The 19,922-nt window shown below is 32.4% G+C and overlaps 1 protein-coding gene across 2 annotated transcripts in view; it reads right to left on the minus strand.

Annotated features, from left to right (window-relative positions):
• Nucleotides 1–19,922, minus strand: part of Oamb (Octopamine receptor in mushroom bodies) — a 342,242-nt gene that overhangs the window by 28,353 nt on the left and 293,967 nt on the right. For both annotated transcript variants that reach the window (XM_076409535.1, XM_076409536.1), the window contains one exon: nucleotides 3,773–4,017. In XM_076409535.1, coding sequence (XP_076265650.1) covers nucleotides 3,773–4,017 — 245 coding nt within the window. The remainder of the gene's footprint in view (nucleotides 1–3,772; nucleotides 4,018–19,922) is intronic.

Consider the following 19,922-nt stretch of genomic DNA (forward strand, 5'->3'; position numbering starts at 1 on the left):
GTCAGCAGTGTAGAGCAAATACAGGAGAGGTCCTAAGACGTTACCTTGTGGAACTCCAGCCGAGATATTTTTAAATGTCGAGAATGCCATTTCGTGCGATAGTCTTCTTCCGAATAAATATAACTACAGCAGTTGATAATAGTTACGCGATGACAGTTTACTCATCTTTCAGATTAATCCCAAATGGCAAACCTGATCAAAAGTTTGTGAGACATCCAGGAATATTACAGGGCAGTGTTTCTGTTCTTCAAACGCTCTTTCAATAGCTGCAGTTACTCTGTGCACTTAATCGATTGTTGAATGGTGATTTCGAAAACCAAACTGGATATCTGATATTGTTGCCTGAAAGATTCGATTTGTTTTGCAGGTTTGTCAGATTTTTGGAGCATAATTATTTGTGCCACTTTAAAGCATTCTGGGACATGCTTCAGCCTTAAACAGGCATTAAATATATATGTCAACAGGATGATTGCTTTTCGTGGCAGATTCACCGAACATTTAAATATAAAAGTAATTCTACTTCATTTAAAATTATATTATTTATTCTTAATAGATTTTTTTCTTTTCGCCATTCACATCGCCGTCTCGCTTATACTACCGTTGGAAAAAATAATCACATTTAAAATAATAAACTGGTCCAAGCAATTATCTCTGTCCTTTACTCTCTCATATTTTATATAGGAACGAATTCGTATATTCTCGCATTTGACTAAAAATAGTATTTTGTCTATCGACTCTTTCGACTATCGACTGTTTCCACTATTTTCAGATGAAAGTTCCCAACGCTTATATTTACCCATAATTTGGGTGTCCATTTTCGAAGAGAGTTTAAGTTCAAAATTGTTAACAAAATGTTAAGGTTATTTTTGTTAATTCCATAGGAATTTTATTCAGGAATTAACTCTAAAGTAGATAAATCATTAATTCAGATGGTTAGAGTTATCTATTAAACGAAACGAGGTTTAAAAAATAAATCAGATGAGGAAGTCATCACTTCCTTAAAGAGTATTTTGAAAAACATTGAAAAATAAAATAAAATATTTTTTACAATTAGATGTCTCTTTCTCACATCTATTTCGCGAAGTTATTGATGTTCCGATTTATTTATTTCTTAATATCTGCATTAAAAAAAATAAAACTGTCAATACTGTGTCCAAAGCTGAGGTTAACTTTAAAAGTAATATTTTATTCTTAGTTAGCCCTTTTTATGTCAGGTTTACAAGGGAATAAAGACAACTAGAACCTTTTTGTTATATATGTGTTCGGCCCATTTTTTCTATTCTTAAATTTTTATATCGATATTAAACCCCTGTTTTTATTGTGTCAAATGTTGCGTTAACTAATCAATATATACTGGATATTCAAATTTTATATATCAGGTGGAGTTTAAACACATCGAAAGACATTAGTTGTTCATGGACACAATGATTTAAATGATAAATAAGTTAGGTGATAGTTTCGACTTTTAAGGTTTGTTTTGGGTGATCTTAGTGATGAAAACAAGCACAGTTCTAATGTTCTGAAAAAAACTGGAGAAAAATTATATAATTTAGTTTAATATTTTTAATTTACTACTTAATTAATATTTATAATTAAGTAGTACTCGGTGAAAATCTGACTTAAGCGTTTGAAAAGGTTACATAATCATTAGGAGTTAGGCAACAAGTAGTCTCAAGACACAACAGAAGACGACCTGACTTAGGTCGTCGCAGTCAATCAGATGCGCGAAGAGCTACCTAACGTTCTAACCGCACTGATGACCAGAGAGGGGCAGATCAAGAAAATAGTCGTATTGCTATGTCAGAATTGTGTTCTTTAGAGAGTGACAATGAAGTAGATAGGCTTAGAATGCAACGAGTTCGTGCACATCAAATAAAACAGCAGCAAGAACGACATAATGAAACTGAGCGATTCCGCAGACACAGTGCTTCTGTGATCCTGGAATGAGTTGCATTCCACTGTGATGCAGTAATAGATTATTGTGCCAACAAATCGGTAACAATTGGGTAAATGACAATAATTTGCAAAATATTGCAAGGCGTTTAAATACAGTGGTGAATCTACTGGATTATGTTATGCTGGAGGAAAAGTAAAATTGCCACAATTGGCTCCATCACCAGATCATTTACGGTCTTTAGTTTCTGGGATTGGAAATGATTCTAAGCAATTCTTGGCCAACATTCAGAAATATAACAGCTGTTTCCAGATGACATCATTTGACACTACACATATAGTACAATTTACAGTACAATTTCATGCCCACTTTCCCACAGTTGACCCAAAATTGCATGCAGTAGTTACCAAATACATGATACATGGACCTTGTGGAGTTTCCAACTACAATTTACCCTGTATGGTCGACGGCAAGTGTTCCAAGCGAAACCCAAAAGATCTGATTGCTGAAATCATAACGGGAAATGGTAGATACCTACTGTATCGACGGCGATCAGTTGCGGACACTGAGCGATCGGTAGTTGTGAAATTAAGAGGACAAAAATTTGATATAAGCAATCGTTGGATGGTGCCATACTCACCAATATTATCCAAAGCTTTTGGGACTCACATTAATGTGGAATATTGTAACTCTGTGAAGTCGATAAAGTACATATATAAATATGTTAACAAAGGTAGCGATATGGCCGTCTTCGCTGTAACCAATGCAAATGACGAAATATCAGAGTAACAGATGGGTCGCTATGTAAGTAGAAACGAAGCAATTTGGCGTATCTTTTCATTTGCAATCCATGCAAGACACCCTACAGTAGTCCATTTGGCAGTCCATCTAGAAAATGGTCCATTGCAACCATTCAGAACTTTCTTGCGGGACAGTTGGTTTCCTTCAAATCAGTCGACACCGTTAAGAACCATGACGACGGATTCAACTATCCCATGGAGTTTTTAAATTCACTGGAAATGCCTGGATTACTACCTCTCAATTTGAGGTTAAACGTAGGATCATTTGTTACAAGACTGGCCTTTGCCATGACCGTAAATCAGTCTCAAGGCCAGTCGTTGGAAGTTTGCGGAACTAACTTGGAGTTTCCCTGTTTCGCGCATGGACAATTATAAGTCGTGTGTTCGCGAGTCGGAAAACCGTCATCTTTGTTTATTTACGCACCACAAAACAAAACAAAAAATATATTTTATCAGGAAGCTTTAAATTCATTAATAAACTGTATCATAACTGTGTGTGTGTCTATAAATAACTAATTGAAACCTTATCAATAGCCAGTATTTCAGGAAAACTCTGTTTTTTAAGTATGAAACATCATGTCTAAATAATCGAAAATAATAAAAATTCCTTCATACCGAGCCTTTTTTTTATTAATTGGGGATAATTAGGGCTTTTATTTATCGACTGAGGCAGTATAAAGTCTGCCGTGTCAGCTAGTATATTAATAGTAATTACTATTTTTAGTCGCTAGTTTTTTTGACTACCGACTATTCCGACTGTTTTGCGACTATCGACTGTTTCGACTATTTTCAGTCGATAGTTCCATAAAGGTGTCAATCTTGAATCATTAAAAATTATTGTCCGATAGACAGTGATTAAACTGAGAAAAGGTTACATCCTTCAAAAGTAATATTTTATTCTTAGATAACACTTTTTATATCGGATTCTCGGGGGAATAAGGACAACCACAACCTTTTCGTTACATATAGTGGATATATTTTTAGAACCTCAAAAATATGGGTATTAAAAAAAATGTCAGATTTCATTTGTGTCTAGTTATATTCGAAAATGGTGGCCATTTACGTCAGAACCTCTTACCGCCAATAGCTGCGGCGAAGACGTGGCCGACGACAAATTTTCGTTCGAGGGATAACTGACGCTAATCTTGACCCTCTCGTGCGTTCTCTCATGATTCCTGCGGGGACTGGGCGAGGCGCTGCTAGTCGTCGTGGCCGTGTAACTACTGCCGTTGGGAGAACCGTGCGGCACTCTGGTGGAGCTACCTCGGCCCCGATGAATTCGTAACGTCAGCCGTTGCTGCTCGAAGCGGTTTCCTGGAGAACCTGCAACGGGAGAAACGATTATTTAATGCGACAGTTTGCGGACGATACGTTGTCCCAGGATAGGATTGGGATCCAAAGTTATTCCATCTATTTCAGATGGTATTCAAATGGGATACGATTATTAAAAATATCCTATTTTTGAGTATTTCCTATTGATATTGTTATGCAGGTGGTTGATAGATTATTTCTCTTGTGATATTTTGTTAGTTATTACTTTCAGAGTGTAAACCTCGACTCTGCGCAGTAGTGAGAATGTTACTTGCATTTTCAAATTGAGAGAAATAATAACAAACTTTTAGTAATATTATTACGTACCAGTGATCGCCCTGTTATCGAAGTTGATCATATTTCTCCCATAATAGTGTAAAAGGACTACTTTAAAAATTATATGTTATTAAAACCTGTTTTCATGGCATTTTCAATATAAGACCAGAAAGGTATTTGATACAAAACATTAATTAAAATAATAAAGGTCTGTAAGAGGTCAAGTGAAAAGTCCACGGCCTACCATAGTAAACCATATTTTTTTGGAAAAATTAGTTTATTTTTTATTCAACCTAACTCAAGGGTGATACATTGATTACAGCGACCCTCCAACATTCCGATGCCATTTTTGTAGTACGATTTGTCGTTTGCTTCAAAATAGTCCTAAATTTCGGCGATCACCTCTTCATTCGATGAAAATTTCTTCCCAGCGATCATTCTTTTGAGATCTGAGGACAGGAAATAGTCGCTGTGGGCCAGATCTAGGGAATACGGTGGATGAAGAAGCAATTCGAAGCCCAAATCATGGATTTTTGTCATCGTTTTCACTGACTTGTAACACGGTGCACGGTCTTGGTGAAGTAGCACTTTATATTTCTTCAAATGCGGACGTTTTTGGCGATTTCGTCCTTCAAACGGTCCAATAATTCTCTGTAATAGTCCCTATTGATGGTTCTTCCTTTTTCAAGGTAGTTAATGAAAATTATTCCATGCGCATCCCAAAATGCAGACGCCATAACCTTGCCAGTCGACTTGCGTTTTCCCACACTTTGGAGCGGGTTCATCGTGTGCAGTCCACTCAGATGACTGTCGATTGGACTACGGAGTGAAATGATGGAGCAATGTTTCATCCATTGTCACATATCGACCCAAAAAATCGGGCTTATTACGCTTGATCATCTTCAAATACTGCTCCGAATCATCAACTCGTCGTTGTTTTTTGTCAAAAGTGAGCTCGCGCGACACCCACTTTGCCCAGAACTTTCTCATAGCCAAATATTCGTGAATGATATGATATACACGTTCCGTTGACATCTTTAGAGTGTCTGCTATTTCATTTAATTTCCATCTACGGTTATTCAATATCATTTTGTGGATTTTTTAAATGTTTTCATTGGTAACAACTCCTTTCGGGCGTCCACTGCGTTCACCGTCTTCGGTGTTTATTTGACCACGTCTAAACTTAGCATACCAATCCCTGATGGTTGATTTTCCAGGGGCACTGTCCGAAAATTCGGCATCAAGCCACGTTTTTGCTTCAACTGTATTTTTCCCTTCAAAAAGCAATATTTTATTAACAAGCAAATTCCTTTTTATCCATTTTTTTTTCAAAATAGCAAAAGTTGCTTCACTCAAAATGCTATAATTCACAAAATAATAATTTGACAGCTGTTAAATTTATACACGCATCTTTTGAGGGTTAGGTCTAACTAAAAAACATATGGATTTAATTCTAGTACCGCTACCTATGTGTCAGGCGTAAATTATACGTAAAATATGTATCTTCAACGGACTTTTTTAATGGCGTTTAATTAAATCTAATTATCTTTAAGTTTCAATCATAAACAAAATATTTAATAAGTGTAAAGTACTACGCCACTGAACATTACAACAAAGTAACATAAGGAATATTATTTTCAGAACTATAATGACTTAAGAGCATCAAATAAAAGTATACATGATCTTATTTTACATTCATGTTATAACAGCAAGTACGGAATAATAAATTAAGTGATATATGTTTTTATATTAAAACAGAGAATATGTGAATATTTCAATTTTGAAATTGATGCTTGATTTTAGTATGTATATTAAAATAATAACGAAGACAATTAGGTAATGTATTTTAAACAATTTGGATATGTATATTAAAGAAATATATTTACAATATTTAATTTTACTATTTATTTTTCAGAACTTAGATCTACAGAGTAAATAACCAATTAATTGATAAAAGGTTCAAAGAATAAAATGCAATCATCACATATCTTATTGCATTAATCAATAAACACTTTAATATTAATCAATGCGTTAAAATGTTTACATAGATAATGTTGCTCATTCAGAATTTCTTCTATGTATCATATGTGTACCATCTATGCAAATTATGTAGTTATTTTGTAATCTTAATTTTTATTTATATTTTTCACCTAAGATATGCTTTATACTTTGTCTCATGTGTGAAGTAGCAACTCACCAGCAAATGAGGAATTAAAATTTTATGAAACTGTTTTATAACACTTAATATCCTAAGAAGCATTCACTTTAACTCTTGATGCACAAATTAACGTATTCATTACCTGCGGTATTCGGCTAATGCTTTGTTAAGGAATTCATTTAGTAATAAAACCTGAAATGGTCCAGATATGGATATCTGACTACTGATTGCTGTCGCATGCAGAACGATTTGCTTGTTCACTTATTCACTTCTTTCTCAGTTATCGAATATTAGTTCCTTGGATCGCCATCATAAATGAGAGGTGGAAAAAAGTAGTAAGCGGAGATGGACCAAACTACTAATTGATATTCATTAATTTTTTCGTAAATAAGAAAATCCTTGCCCACAAATAAAAGAACCGGACTAAATAACTAAATTACTTTTCCATACTCTGGTGAAGTTTTTTAATAATCACCTATTCTTGGAGGGTATAAATATTAGTACAAATTTGCCCTTTTTGTATTCGTACCGTTACATAACATTTAATGTATGAATATTTCCATTTTTACGAAAGCGTTATACTTAAAGTACTCCTAAAATATTATTATGAATGCTATATTTCATCATAAATGCGAATATGCCGGTGCATATGGCATATAGTTTCCGTTTCGAGACACGAAATTGCCTCTTTGTGTGTATTTACTTTAGTTTTAAAGGGCCTAGTTGAATAATGGTTTTACTTTATTAAATTCGCAAAATCGAGTAGCAACTTTTGCTTTTTGGCTTCATGGAATAAAAACGTAAGGTGCACTATTACGTTATAAATTTTGATTTTCCGAAATATTTCAGCACAATTTTGCATTTCTATACTTCGCATGAATATTAATGAAGAATAATAAATTATATATGCACATAGTTTATGTTTTATATACTCGCAATGACATGGGGAAAGTAAATTCGTGTTCTTTACCTTCAAGTCCCTGTTACTAGAGAATTTTATTACTTTTCATGTTTGCTTTGAGCAAATCTATTAATTGTTAGTCTTGTGCGTCTTGGTATATGTTAGTACTATTTGTAACGCTTAACACGAACTTCCAACCCAATCAACAGTTCCAGACATTGATTTTTGTTAATTTATGACGCCTAGAGACAAATGTAAGGATTACCTTGATTACTATCCAACATGGACTATAGTCTACCCTAAGAAGTTTTGTACATTTGGCATCAAGATGAATGTTTTGCCTGTTGAAATTTGCAAATTCGTTTTAGACATCATTCGTTTTAGATTTCATCTCATTTTAATCTAGTTAAAAGAAACGCAATGCTGTCTGACAAGCTCGAACGTGTAACCGAATTAGCCTGCAAAATTCTTTAAAACAATCTGATAAGGGGTTATAATCCGGCAAACGTTGTTTTAATGCTTTGTTTGTTTTGATAAATTTCAAATTGTTGCTTATTATTACTCTGATTGAAGATTCCAAAGCCAGGACAGATTGCATTTCTAATCAGATACTTCGAACAGGAACGAAATAATAGAGGCCCCATCTTGCCAGTAAAATTCGTTATAGAGGTAAGCATTTTTACTGTTAAATATTAATTTGCTGCTAAGATTAACAAAAAAGAAGGATTATTAAACAATGTTAAAAAAATAAAAATTGTAAGGTTTATTTCTATTTCTCATAGAAAGCCGTTTAACATATGCTATATATAATTTTCTACATGTTTTAAGATCTAAGGCTGATGCCAAAAATATATCCATATTTTGAAGGAGTAATATTCAGAATGACTATAGAGAAATGGAATAAAATAATGCATATGTGCCAGCAAAACTGTAGACCCGAGATTTATTACATGATGCATACATTGTATACTTAGATAACATATATTATCCTCCAAACCATACAACAATTCTGTTTAAAGTCCTTTCTTGGAATGGAGTTTTGACGCATATAATAATTTCATATCAGACAAAATAACCAGTTTTTCCAAATGTTGTTTTCAGTGTTACTAGTTGTTCTCAAAAACTATTGTATCTCGATATCATATGTATTTAGCATTGTATTATGTCGAAGTAGATATCTTTGTCAAGACATTGTCCATCACCATTTTTAAATTATTTTTTAACTTCTAAATTAATTTCTATTCGCATAGTGTATCCAACAATGAACTGTATTACAATTCACTCAATTTATAAAAATATTCTCAGAGTTTGGTAGCTCAAAGAGGTGTGTTTTGTTCATGTATTAGCTGAAGAGCCTATATATATAGACGAACGAATACAAAAAGGGTAAATTTGTACTAATATTTACACCCTCCAAGAATAGGTGATTATTTTATAACTTCCTCAGAGTATGAAAAAGCATAATAGTTATTTATTCCATTCCGTTTATTTGTGGCCAAGAATTTTCTTTTTAGGCGATCCAAAGAAGTCATATTTGATAACTGAGAAAGAAGTGAATAAGTGAACAAGCAAATCGTTCTGCATGTGACAGCAATCAGTAGTCAGATATCCATAAGCTTACATTTTTCTTTGTAATAAAATCGCGAGATCTATTGTTATACAGCACAGATCATAGTTTATTTTCTTGATCATCTGATAATAGTATCATAGAGAAAAACCTAATACCAACACACCAGTTTGGGTTTATTAACAAGCCTTCAATAAGTGACGAGGTCTACAGAATAGCAGATGTTATTGAAACTGCCTACGAAAGTAAAAAAGTATGATCTGCAATATTCTTAGATGTAGCACAAAACTTCGATAAGATTTCGCATATATGCGATTATATAAAATACAGAAAATGTTACAAAAACAACACTCCGAACTACTAAAATCGTACATTTCAGCCAGAATGTTTAGAATTAAACAAAAAGAAGCTTATTCTACAATAAAAGAAGCTAAAGCAGGTGTACCACAACGAAGTCTCCTGGGGTCAATGCTTTATCTACTCTACATTTGTGATGTACCACAAATTAAGAATATTTCGATGTCTATATTTACTGATGATACTGTGATATAGCTGTCGGAGACAATAGTGAAGAAGATACACGAAAATTACGCATTACGAACAGGTAAATGACAATATAAATAATTGGACAGAAGTTTGAAAAATAAGTATTAACGAAAGTAAATTTGTGGGATACTATCATTCCATATAGCAACAACGCAAATATCTCGGAATGTTGATGCAAAACCTCGCTGGAAAGAACATATAAAGATGGAAAGAAAATAACTGTAATTGAAATATACGAAAATGTATTAGCTAATTGGAAGAAAATCACAATTATCTGTACATAATTAATTGCTAATATATAAACAAATGCTGAAACCTATATGGACATAGGGAGTTCAATTATGGGGATGCTCCGCATAAGTAAGAGTAACATAAACAAAATACAATTTTTTCAGAAAGTCAAAAGTCCTGAGAAGTTTTGTGGGCGCATCCAAATACTACAGGACTGACTACCTACATCGAGACATTGAGATACCTATAGTCAAGAAATTAAGAAACTTCTAAGGGGGTATGAGGAAAGACTCCATTCTCATGAAAATATTTGTGTAGTGTTGTGTAGTGAGGAGCAGTTATTAAAAAATACGGCAGTGACATGTATAAATATTATTTCACCAGAGACTGAGTTAGGGCCGATGAGTCCTCCTAGTTATATACCTAAATTTAAATTATCATAAAGACAAATTGTAGGTTAGCCGCAAATGAATAATAACAATGTAATAATTAAATAACAATAAAAAAATCTGATACGAGTACTCACAGTTTGATTTGAACCATAAATATTTAACATCGCGAATGTTGATGTTGAGTCCGATGAAAATAATTAACAGATCAAAGTATTATGCTTATTTTTAACTAACTGTGGAAAACATATTGTTTGTTCTTGAATCAGATACCTGCAATGGGAAGATCTTCAAGCAAGCTTCGCCCTACCTGCAAGATACCTGTATTACAATTCACTCGATTTACAAATATTCTCAGAGTTTGATAGCTCAGAGAGGTGTGTTTTATTCATCTACTAGTTGAAGATGCCATTTTCGAACATTACTCTTTAAACTCAAACTCATAGTCTGGAATTAGATTCTTACTAATTTGGTCTTAAAATCCCGTAACGTTTTCTCAAAAACTTCGAGACAATTTTCAGTAGAGCCTAGATGATTTAGTGACATTCAGTTATTAGTACGGGAGCTAGCAACGTAGAGAAAACAAGAATTTCAGATAAGCTAATCTTTTGACATTTGATCTCTTTCAGTCTTTCGGTAAGCACCCGGCCTATCTGGCTGGCGACAGGGTTGCGTTTACGTATCTAAACAGGTAAAAATACTCAGTTTTTAAAATAATTAAGAATGAATACTTTTTTATAACTTTGATAGGTTTAACAAGAATATTTAGTTGATTACCAGATATTTTTATGTTTGTTTATAATATGCCAAACGCTAGCTTTTATTAAAAAAAAATCAAATTGTTTCATTATGGTTGAAATTTTATATGATATTATTTAAGCATATTATTTATTTAAAAAAATATCGATATATCGATTTCGATTTGTGGCAAAAAATTTACATTGCATATTTGAGTGTAACGCTGCTCAATTAAGATCGGAATATTAATAGGAGATAAGCTAATATTGGTTTTCTAGGTAGATATTTTGAGCTCATTTCTCGAATTGAATGCCTTCCTTTAGTTTGATTTTGGTTGGTGTAGATCCATAACCTGTATATTTTTAGTTGAATTAGATTGGTTCATTAGATTAATTAGCAGATACTAAATTTAAGTAAGGATAATTGGTAGTGAAACTGGTAATGCAAATAATATTTTTATCTTTGGAAATTTAACCTCTCTTTTTGAAGAAAACGATGGCACCGGGAGGCTTGAAATTTGGCACGGTTAAAGCTCATATCAAGGAATGATTTTAGGCCTAATATTTTGGTGTAATATGTACTACAAATAAATATATTTCAATAAAACGAAAAACGTATAAACCAAGCAACCAGGAATAGCCGTCAGATCGGTGACAAAAAATATATAAATAAACCTAGTGGATAGCCATGCGGACTAAGAGTCTGGCTCACCGACAATCTACTATCAGCCCTCGCCGGAGGTTTTTTTTAATTTAAAAAATAAAATAGTAAGTGTTCCATCCTTAAATATAATATTTGAAACGATTTCGAAACGTAATGTTAGTGTTTAAAACATGATCAAACAAAGTTATTTAGTTGTAAGCAGTGTCAGTGAAGATTTTGTGTTACTTTCGGTTATTCCCGCATTGATGGAATTATCAAAGAGTTATGACAAGTTTGGTTAAAAAACGATTAAGAATCGTATGGGCACGAAAAGTAATATTTTGCATCTTCTGTAAAGAAAAAAATTTAATGTGTCCGCTTATATGTAAAAGTTTCATCCCAATATATATTTTAAAAATTCGAGAATAACAAGAATCGTCTGTTTTCTTTGGTTACAAGATATTTAGATATTTCGAAATCAGCTTTTGATTTAATTTAATGTCGGGTAAAGATAAATAAAAATGTTTTGCCTTGAGGGCTGTTATTAATTCATATGTTTCTGGAAACAAAGTATATCATTGTACTAGAGGTAATTCTAAAGATTGTTTAAAATTATCTGTAAATTTATCTGCAGTATACAGCATATTTATAAACATTTCAAAGTATTGATAAATATTAAGGCGTTTATTTATTAATACAATAAGATATGTGACTATATGACATTTTATTCTTTGAAACGTGTATCAATTATTTTGACTATTTACTTTATAGACCTACGTTTTGAAAAATCTAAACTAAATATTCCATACGATTATAACATAAAATTAATGAAAAATCCTGTATACTTATATTTTATGCTATAACGTTGTTATTGTTCTGTATATAATCTTACTTATGATATTTTGTTATAATATTCAGTGGAGTAGTAATTTATATTTTTTAATATATTATTGATTATTGGAATTTAATGGAAATTATATGTAATTAAATGTAATCTAAAAAATGTTAGTGAGTGTTGGTTCTTGAGGTTGATTGCATATAATAATTTTTAAAATGTCTTATTATACAGACATTTATTATTCTAATTAATGTTACGTACCGTGATCGAATTTCGACCACAGGGCGATCGCTAGTGGTAATTAATAAAGATGATAAATAGCATAAGTGAAAAAAGATATAAACTTTTCTATCGGGTTGATTTTATATTTTAAACTCTTCTTAAGTTATTTAATTAACAGTAATGAACACTATTTGCCTAGAAACATTCCTTGAAATATTTAGCTAGTTCGCCAATGGAGAATATATATATATATATATATATATATATATATATATATATTTGATATATACCGACGAGAATTTCGAATGCATACATCGAATATATGTAGAAAATGTAAAATAATATAAAATGCTGCACATTTATGGCACTTCTCTTTTGTATTTTATAGTGCGAAACATTATTCACGCATTTTATAGGTTAAAGTGAAATTTTATACGAACGGGGTCCTCGAATGGTAGAAAAGGTTTGGAATTTGGTTGATTATGTCGTTTTATTACGTTTTTTGTTGTGTTTATAAATGGGATACTCCCGACAAAAATAAAACATTTCAATTCCGGCGCTTATTTTTTATGCGTATTTTTTGTGCAAGTCAAGTGGAAAAATGACGGGATCGTGTGGAATGGAAGTGGAAAAATCGCCAGGATTCTCCTGTTGTATTTATATTCCCGGTATAGGTTTAATATAGCCTCTCTCATTTTTAATTAATTTGATTGTTTCACATGTTTTTTTGTTACTTTATTGGTAAATTCATTATTCGTTAAATCATAAAAACAGGTTTTATATTATAGTGGGATTTTCAATTAATTTGTAGGGAATTTCTTGGAAAATGCCATGTGTAATACCAAAATCACCGCCATATAAGAATATTTATGGCAATATTCTGCATGTGGTGGATTTGCAACATTTTGTATTATGAACTGTAAGCCAAGCTCCTTAAAATGGTGCCATTATTTGTAAAGAAAGCGACTAGGTTGCTCCACCTGATATTAATTTCCAGCATAAATACTACTTTAGAGTGGATATATTTAGGATTGAGATGACTAAAATTCTAAACCATCCGGTATAAGCGTTAATTATACCTGTTCCTAATTCTTTAATATTCCTAATTTATAAAAAACAATCAAAGGTTTTGTGTGAAATTTGGGATTCCGGAAAATTGGTTCGATATATTTTGAAGTTCGAAAAATGATGGGGGACTATATTCAGGGGAGCATTCATAAACTATGTAATAGATGGAAAAAAACTAATCGCACTCTTCTATTGACAACAGATCAATTGAGAAGTCCCCGTCCCGACCCACAGATGGCTCTACTAGAATTAAATCCGTATCTTTTTTAGTTAGCCATAACCCTTAATATATGTGTGAATAAATTGGACAGCTGTCGGATCATGGGTTTGTGAATAATAGCATTTTGAGTGAAGCAACTTTTGTTATTGCTTTTTGAAGGGAAAAAATACAGTTGAAGCAAAAACTTGGCTTGATGCCGGTTTTCCGGACACTGCCTCAGGAAAATCAAATATCAATACCTAAAAGAGGCCTAAAAGAGGCTGTTACCGATGAAAACATTAAACAAAACCACAAAATAACTTTGAATGACCGTAAATTTAGTGAAATAGCTGACACTCTAAAGATATGAATTGAACGTGTACATCATGTCGTTCACGAATATTTGCTTCATCATTTCATTCCGAAGTTCAATCGACAGTCATCCGAGTGGACTGCACACGATGAAGCCGCTCCAAAGCGCGGGAAAACGCAACAGTTTATGGCGTCTGCATTTTGGGATGCGCATGGAATAATTTTCATCGATTACCTTAAAAAAGGTAGGACGATCAATAGCGACTATTACATAGCATTATTGGACCTTTTGAAGGATGAAATCGCCGAAAAACGGCTGCAATTGAAGAAAAAGAAAGTGCTCCTTCACCAACACAATAGGCCGTGTCACAAGTCAGTGAAAACGATGGCAAAAAATCCATGAATTAGGCTTCCTCATCTACCGTATTCTCCAGATCTGTTCACCAGCGACTATTTCCTGTTCTCGAATGCTCGCTGGGAAGAAATGTTTGTCGAATGAATAGGTAATCGTCGAAAATGAGGCCTGTTTCGCTATAATACGTGTATCACCCTTGAAGGGAATTATGTTGAATAAAAAAACTAATTTTGCCAGAGAAATTTATATTATTATGGTAGGCCGGAAACTTTTCAATTAACCTGTTACAACCAGAATGGCAATGACATGATGAACGACAAGGAGCTTGTGGTAATGTCTCACCAGGAAGCGTCACTTAGGCAGCTTCAAGGCAGTCATCAGCGAGCAGTTTTTTTAGATTTATTTTATTAGATTTGATAAAAAATATTCATTACTCGAGAAAGCCCTGTTTTTATTATCAATTATAATGAATGGCCTTAAAGGTTTGTTTTGCTAGATAAGACAGTGGAATTTGGTGGAAAAATATTTTGACAGATATTGATATTTTTGTTTCTGTTATCAATAAATACATTCTTCATTATTTAGTGTTTATGCTAAATGTGTTTTCATAAAATACAGCACAATAGAGTGTATGTAGTATATTCGGTGGATCAAAATAAAGTTCACTTTCACTTTTTAAAACTTTGAATGTGAATAGTTTTGGTGTTTTTAAGTCTAGTACTTCAAGAGATTAATGAGTGTATATAAACTGTTTTCATCTAGTCTATTTGTGTACATTTAATGCTAGAATGAACATCGTACTAACATTAATGACCACTTTGTTTCACATTGGTTAATTTTCATGGAAATATCTCAAATATACGGTTCAACAGGAATCCTAAAATTGTAGAATAATTATAATTTCGTATATATCATCATTACTAGGGACCTCGAGGGCAACTTGATATGATTAAAAAAATCGTTTTCATTTTAAAAGTCAGGTGTTTCATTTATTATACTCCGGCTTATGTTACATAAACTTTGTAATAGCTATTTTAAATCTAACGATAAATTAAATAACTTTACAATAAGTTATACCAGTTTAAGTTATGTCCACTGTCCTACTTCTACTTGCATCGAATTAAACTTTAAAAGCCATTGAATTAATTGCACCAGAACGATCAAACGCTTCCAACATTCGAACATTGAATGAGATAGAAATTCTTAATCAAGGGCCAAGAGAAATTTGGTTCACCTCGGAGTATTATGGATGACTTGTATATGTCCGCAGACATAATGAATTCACTTGTCCAGTTGTTCAAAGCCACTAATTCTGTTCATGAACTTTATCCGACTTAATACTACTGGTTATTTAATCTTTTATTAATTTATTTTGCATTTATAAAGAAAAATAATATGTTTGATAAAATATATTTTCTTTTAAATAGTGACAAAAAAATTGGGTCAGATGGAAAATAATTTCTAAAAGTTAAAAGAAGAAAATATTTTAAAACAATATTTAAATATATTTATATTTAAAGTCTTTGGCATTGACGATATTTCCAATAGAGCATCAGAATTATGAAAAACTTTTGTAACAGTTTATTGTATGTATTTCATTTTTGCTGAACGTTCAGCTTCAGTTGCAACAACGTTGTTTAATTAGGTTTTGGAACTAAAATATTTCATACAAGAACACTCCTATAAATAAGAGTTAGATGAAATTCTTATAAATTTGGAGCCAGAATTGTCATGTCTATGATAATTCAAGAAAACATATCCTTATTGCATTTAATCTAGAATCTTCTATTCAAACCGTGGTAGTTGAGTGAGTTTCTGCTACTGTGTTCAGGGAGAGTCTGCTACCTAATGTGAATTGTCCTGTTTATTTGTGAAACCATTTGTACTAATGTGTCAAAAGTTAATGAATGCACTTCACTTCAGTATTCAATGGCTTTAGTTACCTCCAGTTTTATCCAGATACCTCTACACCACTAGACTGTAAAGAAGTTTCGTCGTTTTTATCGTTTTTATGTAAATTCTTCAATCCTTAAACTTGTATATTAACTATATTTGTATTGGGATAAATATTTGACAAGGAAAATTGAATAGTTGCATGATATTAATAATTGTGGTGATTGGGTAGGACACAGAAGGTGCGTTGATTTCCTCATATAGCGAATCATTGTTAGTCTTTGTTAGTGATACCTCCCGTACCCCGACCTGTTATAATGTTCAATTGATTAAATAATGTGAATCAACAATTAAGTCTAATCCGTAGAAGAAAATGAATCATAACAAGCAACAAGTAACAAGGCTTTGCCTGGGACATATCAAGGTCATCCATGCTTTGAAACAAATGAAAACGTTATCCTTTAAAATTATAGCTTTGATGGTTTAACTCTGCTAATTTTGTGTGAGTAATATGTTTTAAGTGATTGTAATATGGCGATGCAGTAATTATTGAATTACCCTCAGTACATCTAGTGTTGATATCGTTCATGACATGATGTTCCATTTCTTCTTATTCCATTTCTATGTTGCAGAAATAATTGCCTTTTACTTAGAACTGGAACTGTTATAACTTATACATACGAAGCTCGTTTCCTAGCTTGTATATAGCTTTTTCACATGTTCTGAAATCGTCTAACTTATTGTTGTATGGAAACACAAAGAAATACACTTCAAATATGACAAATGCCATGTTAAATTTTGTCATGAGGAAGTTGTGAAAGTTTCTATTGTTATAATATTCCTATTTATCTTGGTCGGATCGTGCAGGATATGGACAACAATGGATGCATATATGGTGTATATAAGGTAGATATAAGGTTATTGCAGGTGTTTTAATCAGAAATATCTATTAATAAAAATGCGAAGTATTAATGTAAATAATTAATAAACAATCTAACCTAATTATTAAATTCGGTGATTTCTTTAGATAAAATAACAGTTTTCTACTTACTATTATTGAGTCATGAGAAGGAGAGAATTTTAGAATGACGTTTGATGAAGGCCTAGAGGACCAATATGAATGAGAATCGGAAATGTCCAAAAGGTTGGAAAATAGCTACCACACGATTTCTATTTCGGGTCGTTTCAACATTGTGGTTCCATTGCTGGTTAGGTTCAAAAAGTTTTCTGTGGCGTATCGGCATCGACTTCAACATTGTGTTGCAATGTTGCCAGAAAGACGGGAAAAGTTGGAATATATTATATTATTAACAAATTTTGTCAATAAATACCTCTCTAAAGTGAAAAAATTATCTGAACAAAATAACTAACCAAAATGTTACCAGAATTCATTTATCAATTTTATTTATATAAATATATCTCCTTGATATTTACAGTTACTTTATCATATATCTACGACAATCTATTTCATTTTTTATATTTACATAATTATTTTTAAATACTATAAAAGTTAACTTTTCCAATTTTCCACACTTTTAACTATTATATTTAATTCTAAATACCCGCGAAAATTAAAAACTAAAAATCAAATGAAATATTGTGATAATAATAGCGCTGTAATATTTTCTCTCTTTTTCCTTGACTAAACATCTCATTTCAGCTGGATTAAAATAAATGAGAACGTGAATGCAGATATTCAAATCGATAAAATGTTTCAGCAGATTCTGGAATATGTTTTTATTCTCACTAATGGTCCGATAATGAACCTACACGGAAAAGGTATTAATCTTTCATGCATATTGAATTTTTTGTCCTATTTCAGTGCTGTTAATACTGTGACGTCAGTGATAATATAGCACCTATTAATGGGTATGTTTCATTTTACGCCTGTTAGGTTTGTTTAAATGAAATATTTTTATCTACTAGTAAACAATAATATTTATTAATAAAATATCGATTTTCATGTGTTAAGTTAGTAATGACTGGTTTATTAGTTTGAATCTATTGATTTTATGATATACTATAGATATTCCGTTAAAATCTGTTTCTGCTATGTCGTCTATGTTTGAAATTCAATAGGTTCCAAGTTCGATGTGAAGAACAGGCACCTTTACAAAAGGTGTTTATTATTATTGAAATTTTTTGTTATTTCTGCAATATTTGGAGTGGAAATATTGGTTTTGTCAATGAAAATATCATATTTGCATAATTAGTTTTTTTCTGTTACAACAAACATCAAAAAATGTTATGGACAAAACACAAAAAAGTTAGCTTGGTTGGCGCATTGGCCCTGGTGACTGTTACCTCCCACTGTTGGGATAGTTGTGGGTTCGAACCCTGCTGCGGCATGGCTGTAAATTTATTATTATGATTGTTTATAAGCGTAATTATTCAAATGTAAAAATTCAAATGGCTCAAAAGAGTGAAAAATCCGACAAGGAAAATAATCCTAGTCACGCCAGTAACCAGGCTGCGTAAGACCGGGTGTCTTTTGGGATGTTCTATAAGCTGGTCACTCGCCAGTTGGTAAACTTAATGCCGAGGGCCGTGGTTCTGAGCCTACTTTAAAGAGTGCCTCCAGTCCAGATAACGAGAATTAGAATACAATGTATATGCAAGATTGGAGTTTGCGTGATGTTTCTTTACTTTATATCTTTTATTACCTTATTCGTTCAAAAATAGCAACACAAAGTTTAGCAATTTCGAAAAGAATTATTTTTTCAGAAAATTAATTTCCTAATAAGGAAGTTAGAATGGCAATAAATTTAAGAGATTAGAGAGACAGTAGAAATGCAAATTATGTATATTTGGTAATCGAGCTAATAATTGTTGCAATGTTGAAGAAAAACGGGTAGAAAGGATTTTAAAAATTATGGGAGAATAAGTCTTACATAAACTGCCAAAAAAGTATTTATGAAAAGTATAGAAATGGGAGTTAAAAGAGGCCGTGGGGAAACAAATCGGGAAGAATAGACAGTATTTAGACAGAATAGCGTCTGTGTAGATAATATTTAAGAACATTAAACTTCATCAGGTATTTTACGATGATTTCACTAGCTGAGTAAGGGCTAAATTATTTGTCAAATTTATCAGAGATCCGAACTCATGTTCACCGAAGAGGTCTTTCTACTGCTATTCAACTTATTATGCGAAAGGTATTTGAAACAAAATGTCCCATCAAAATCAACTAAGAAAACTACAACAACAATTAAGATTTAACAGAGGACCTGCTATTATAAAATTCAACAGAATCTAGTTAGAACCATCGGACCAGCAATACAAGAAAAAAAGTGGCATATATTACTGAAACGCTGATGATACAACTAGGAAATTTATTCCATGCGCATCCCAAAATATAGACGCCATAAACCTACAACTTGCCTTTGGAGCGGGTTCATCGTGTGCAGTCCACTCGGATGACTGTCGATTGGAGCGAAATGATGGAGCCATGTTTCATCCACTGTCAAGATATAGACTAAAAAATCGGGTTTATTACGCTTAATCATCTTCAAATATTGCTCCAAATTATCAAATCGTCGTTGTTTTTGGTCAAAAGTGAGCTCGCGCGGTACCAACTTTGCA

This window comes from Rhynchophorus ferrugineus, unplaced genomic scaffold (assembly GCF_030347505.1).
Source record: "Rhynchophorus ferrugineus isolate W39M unplaced genomic scaffold, kcgeb_rfMv2 rfM7, whole genome shotgun sequence".
NCBI classification, from domain to species: domain Eukaryota; kingdom Metazoa; phylum Arthropoda; class Insecta; order Coleoptera; family Curculionidae; genus Rhynchophorus; species Rhynchophorus ferrugineus.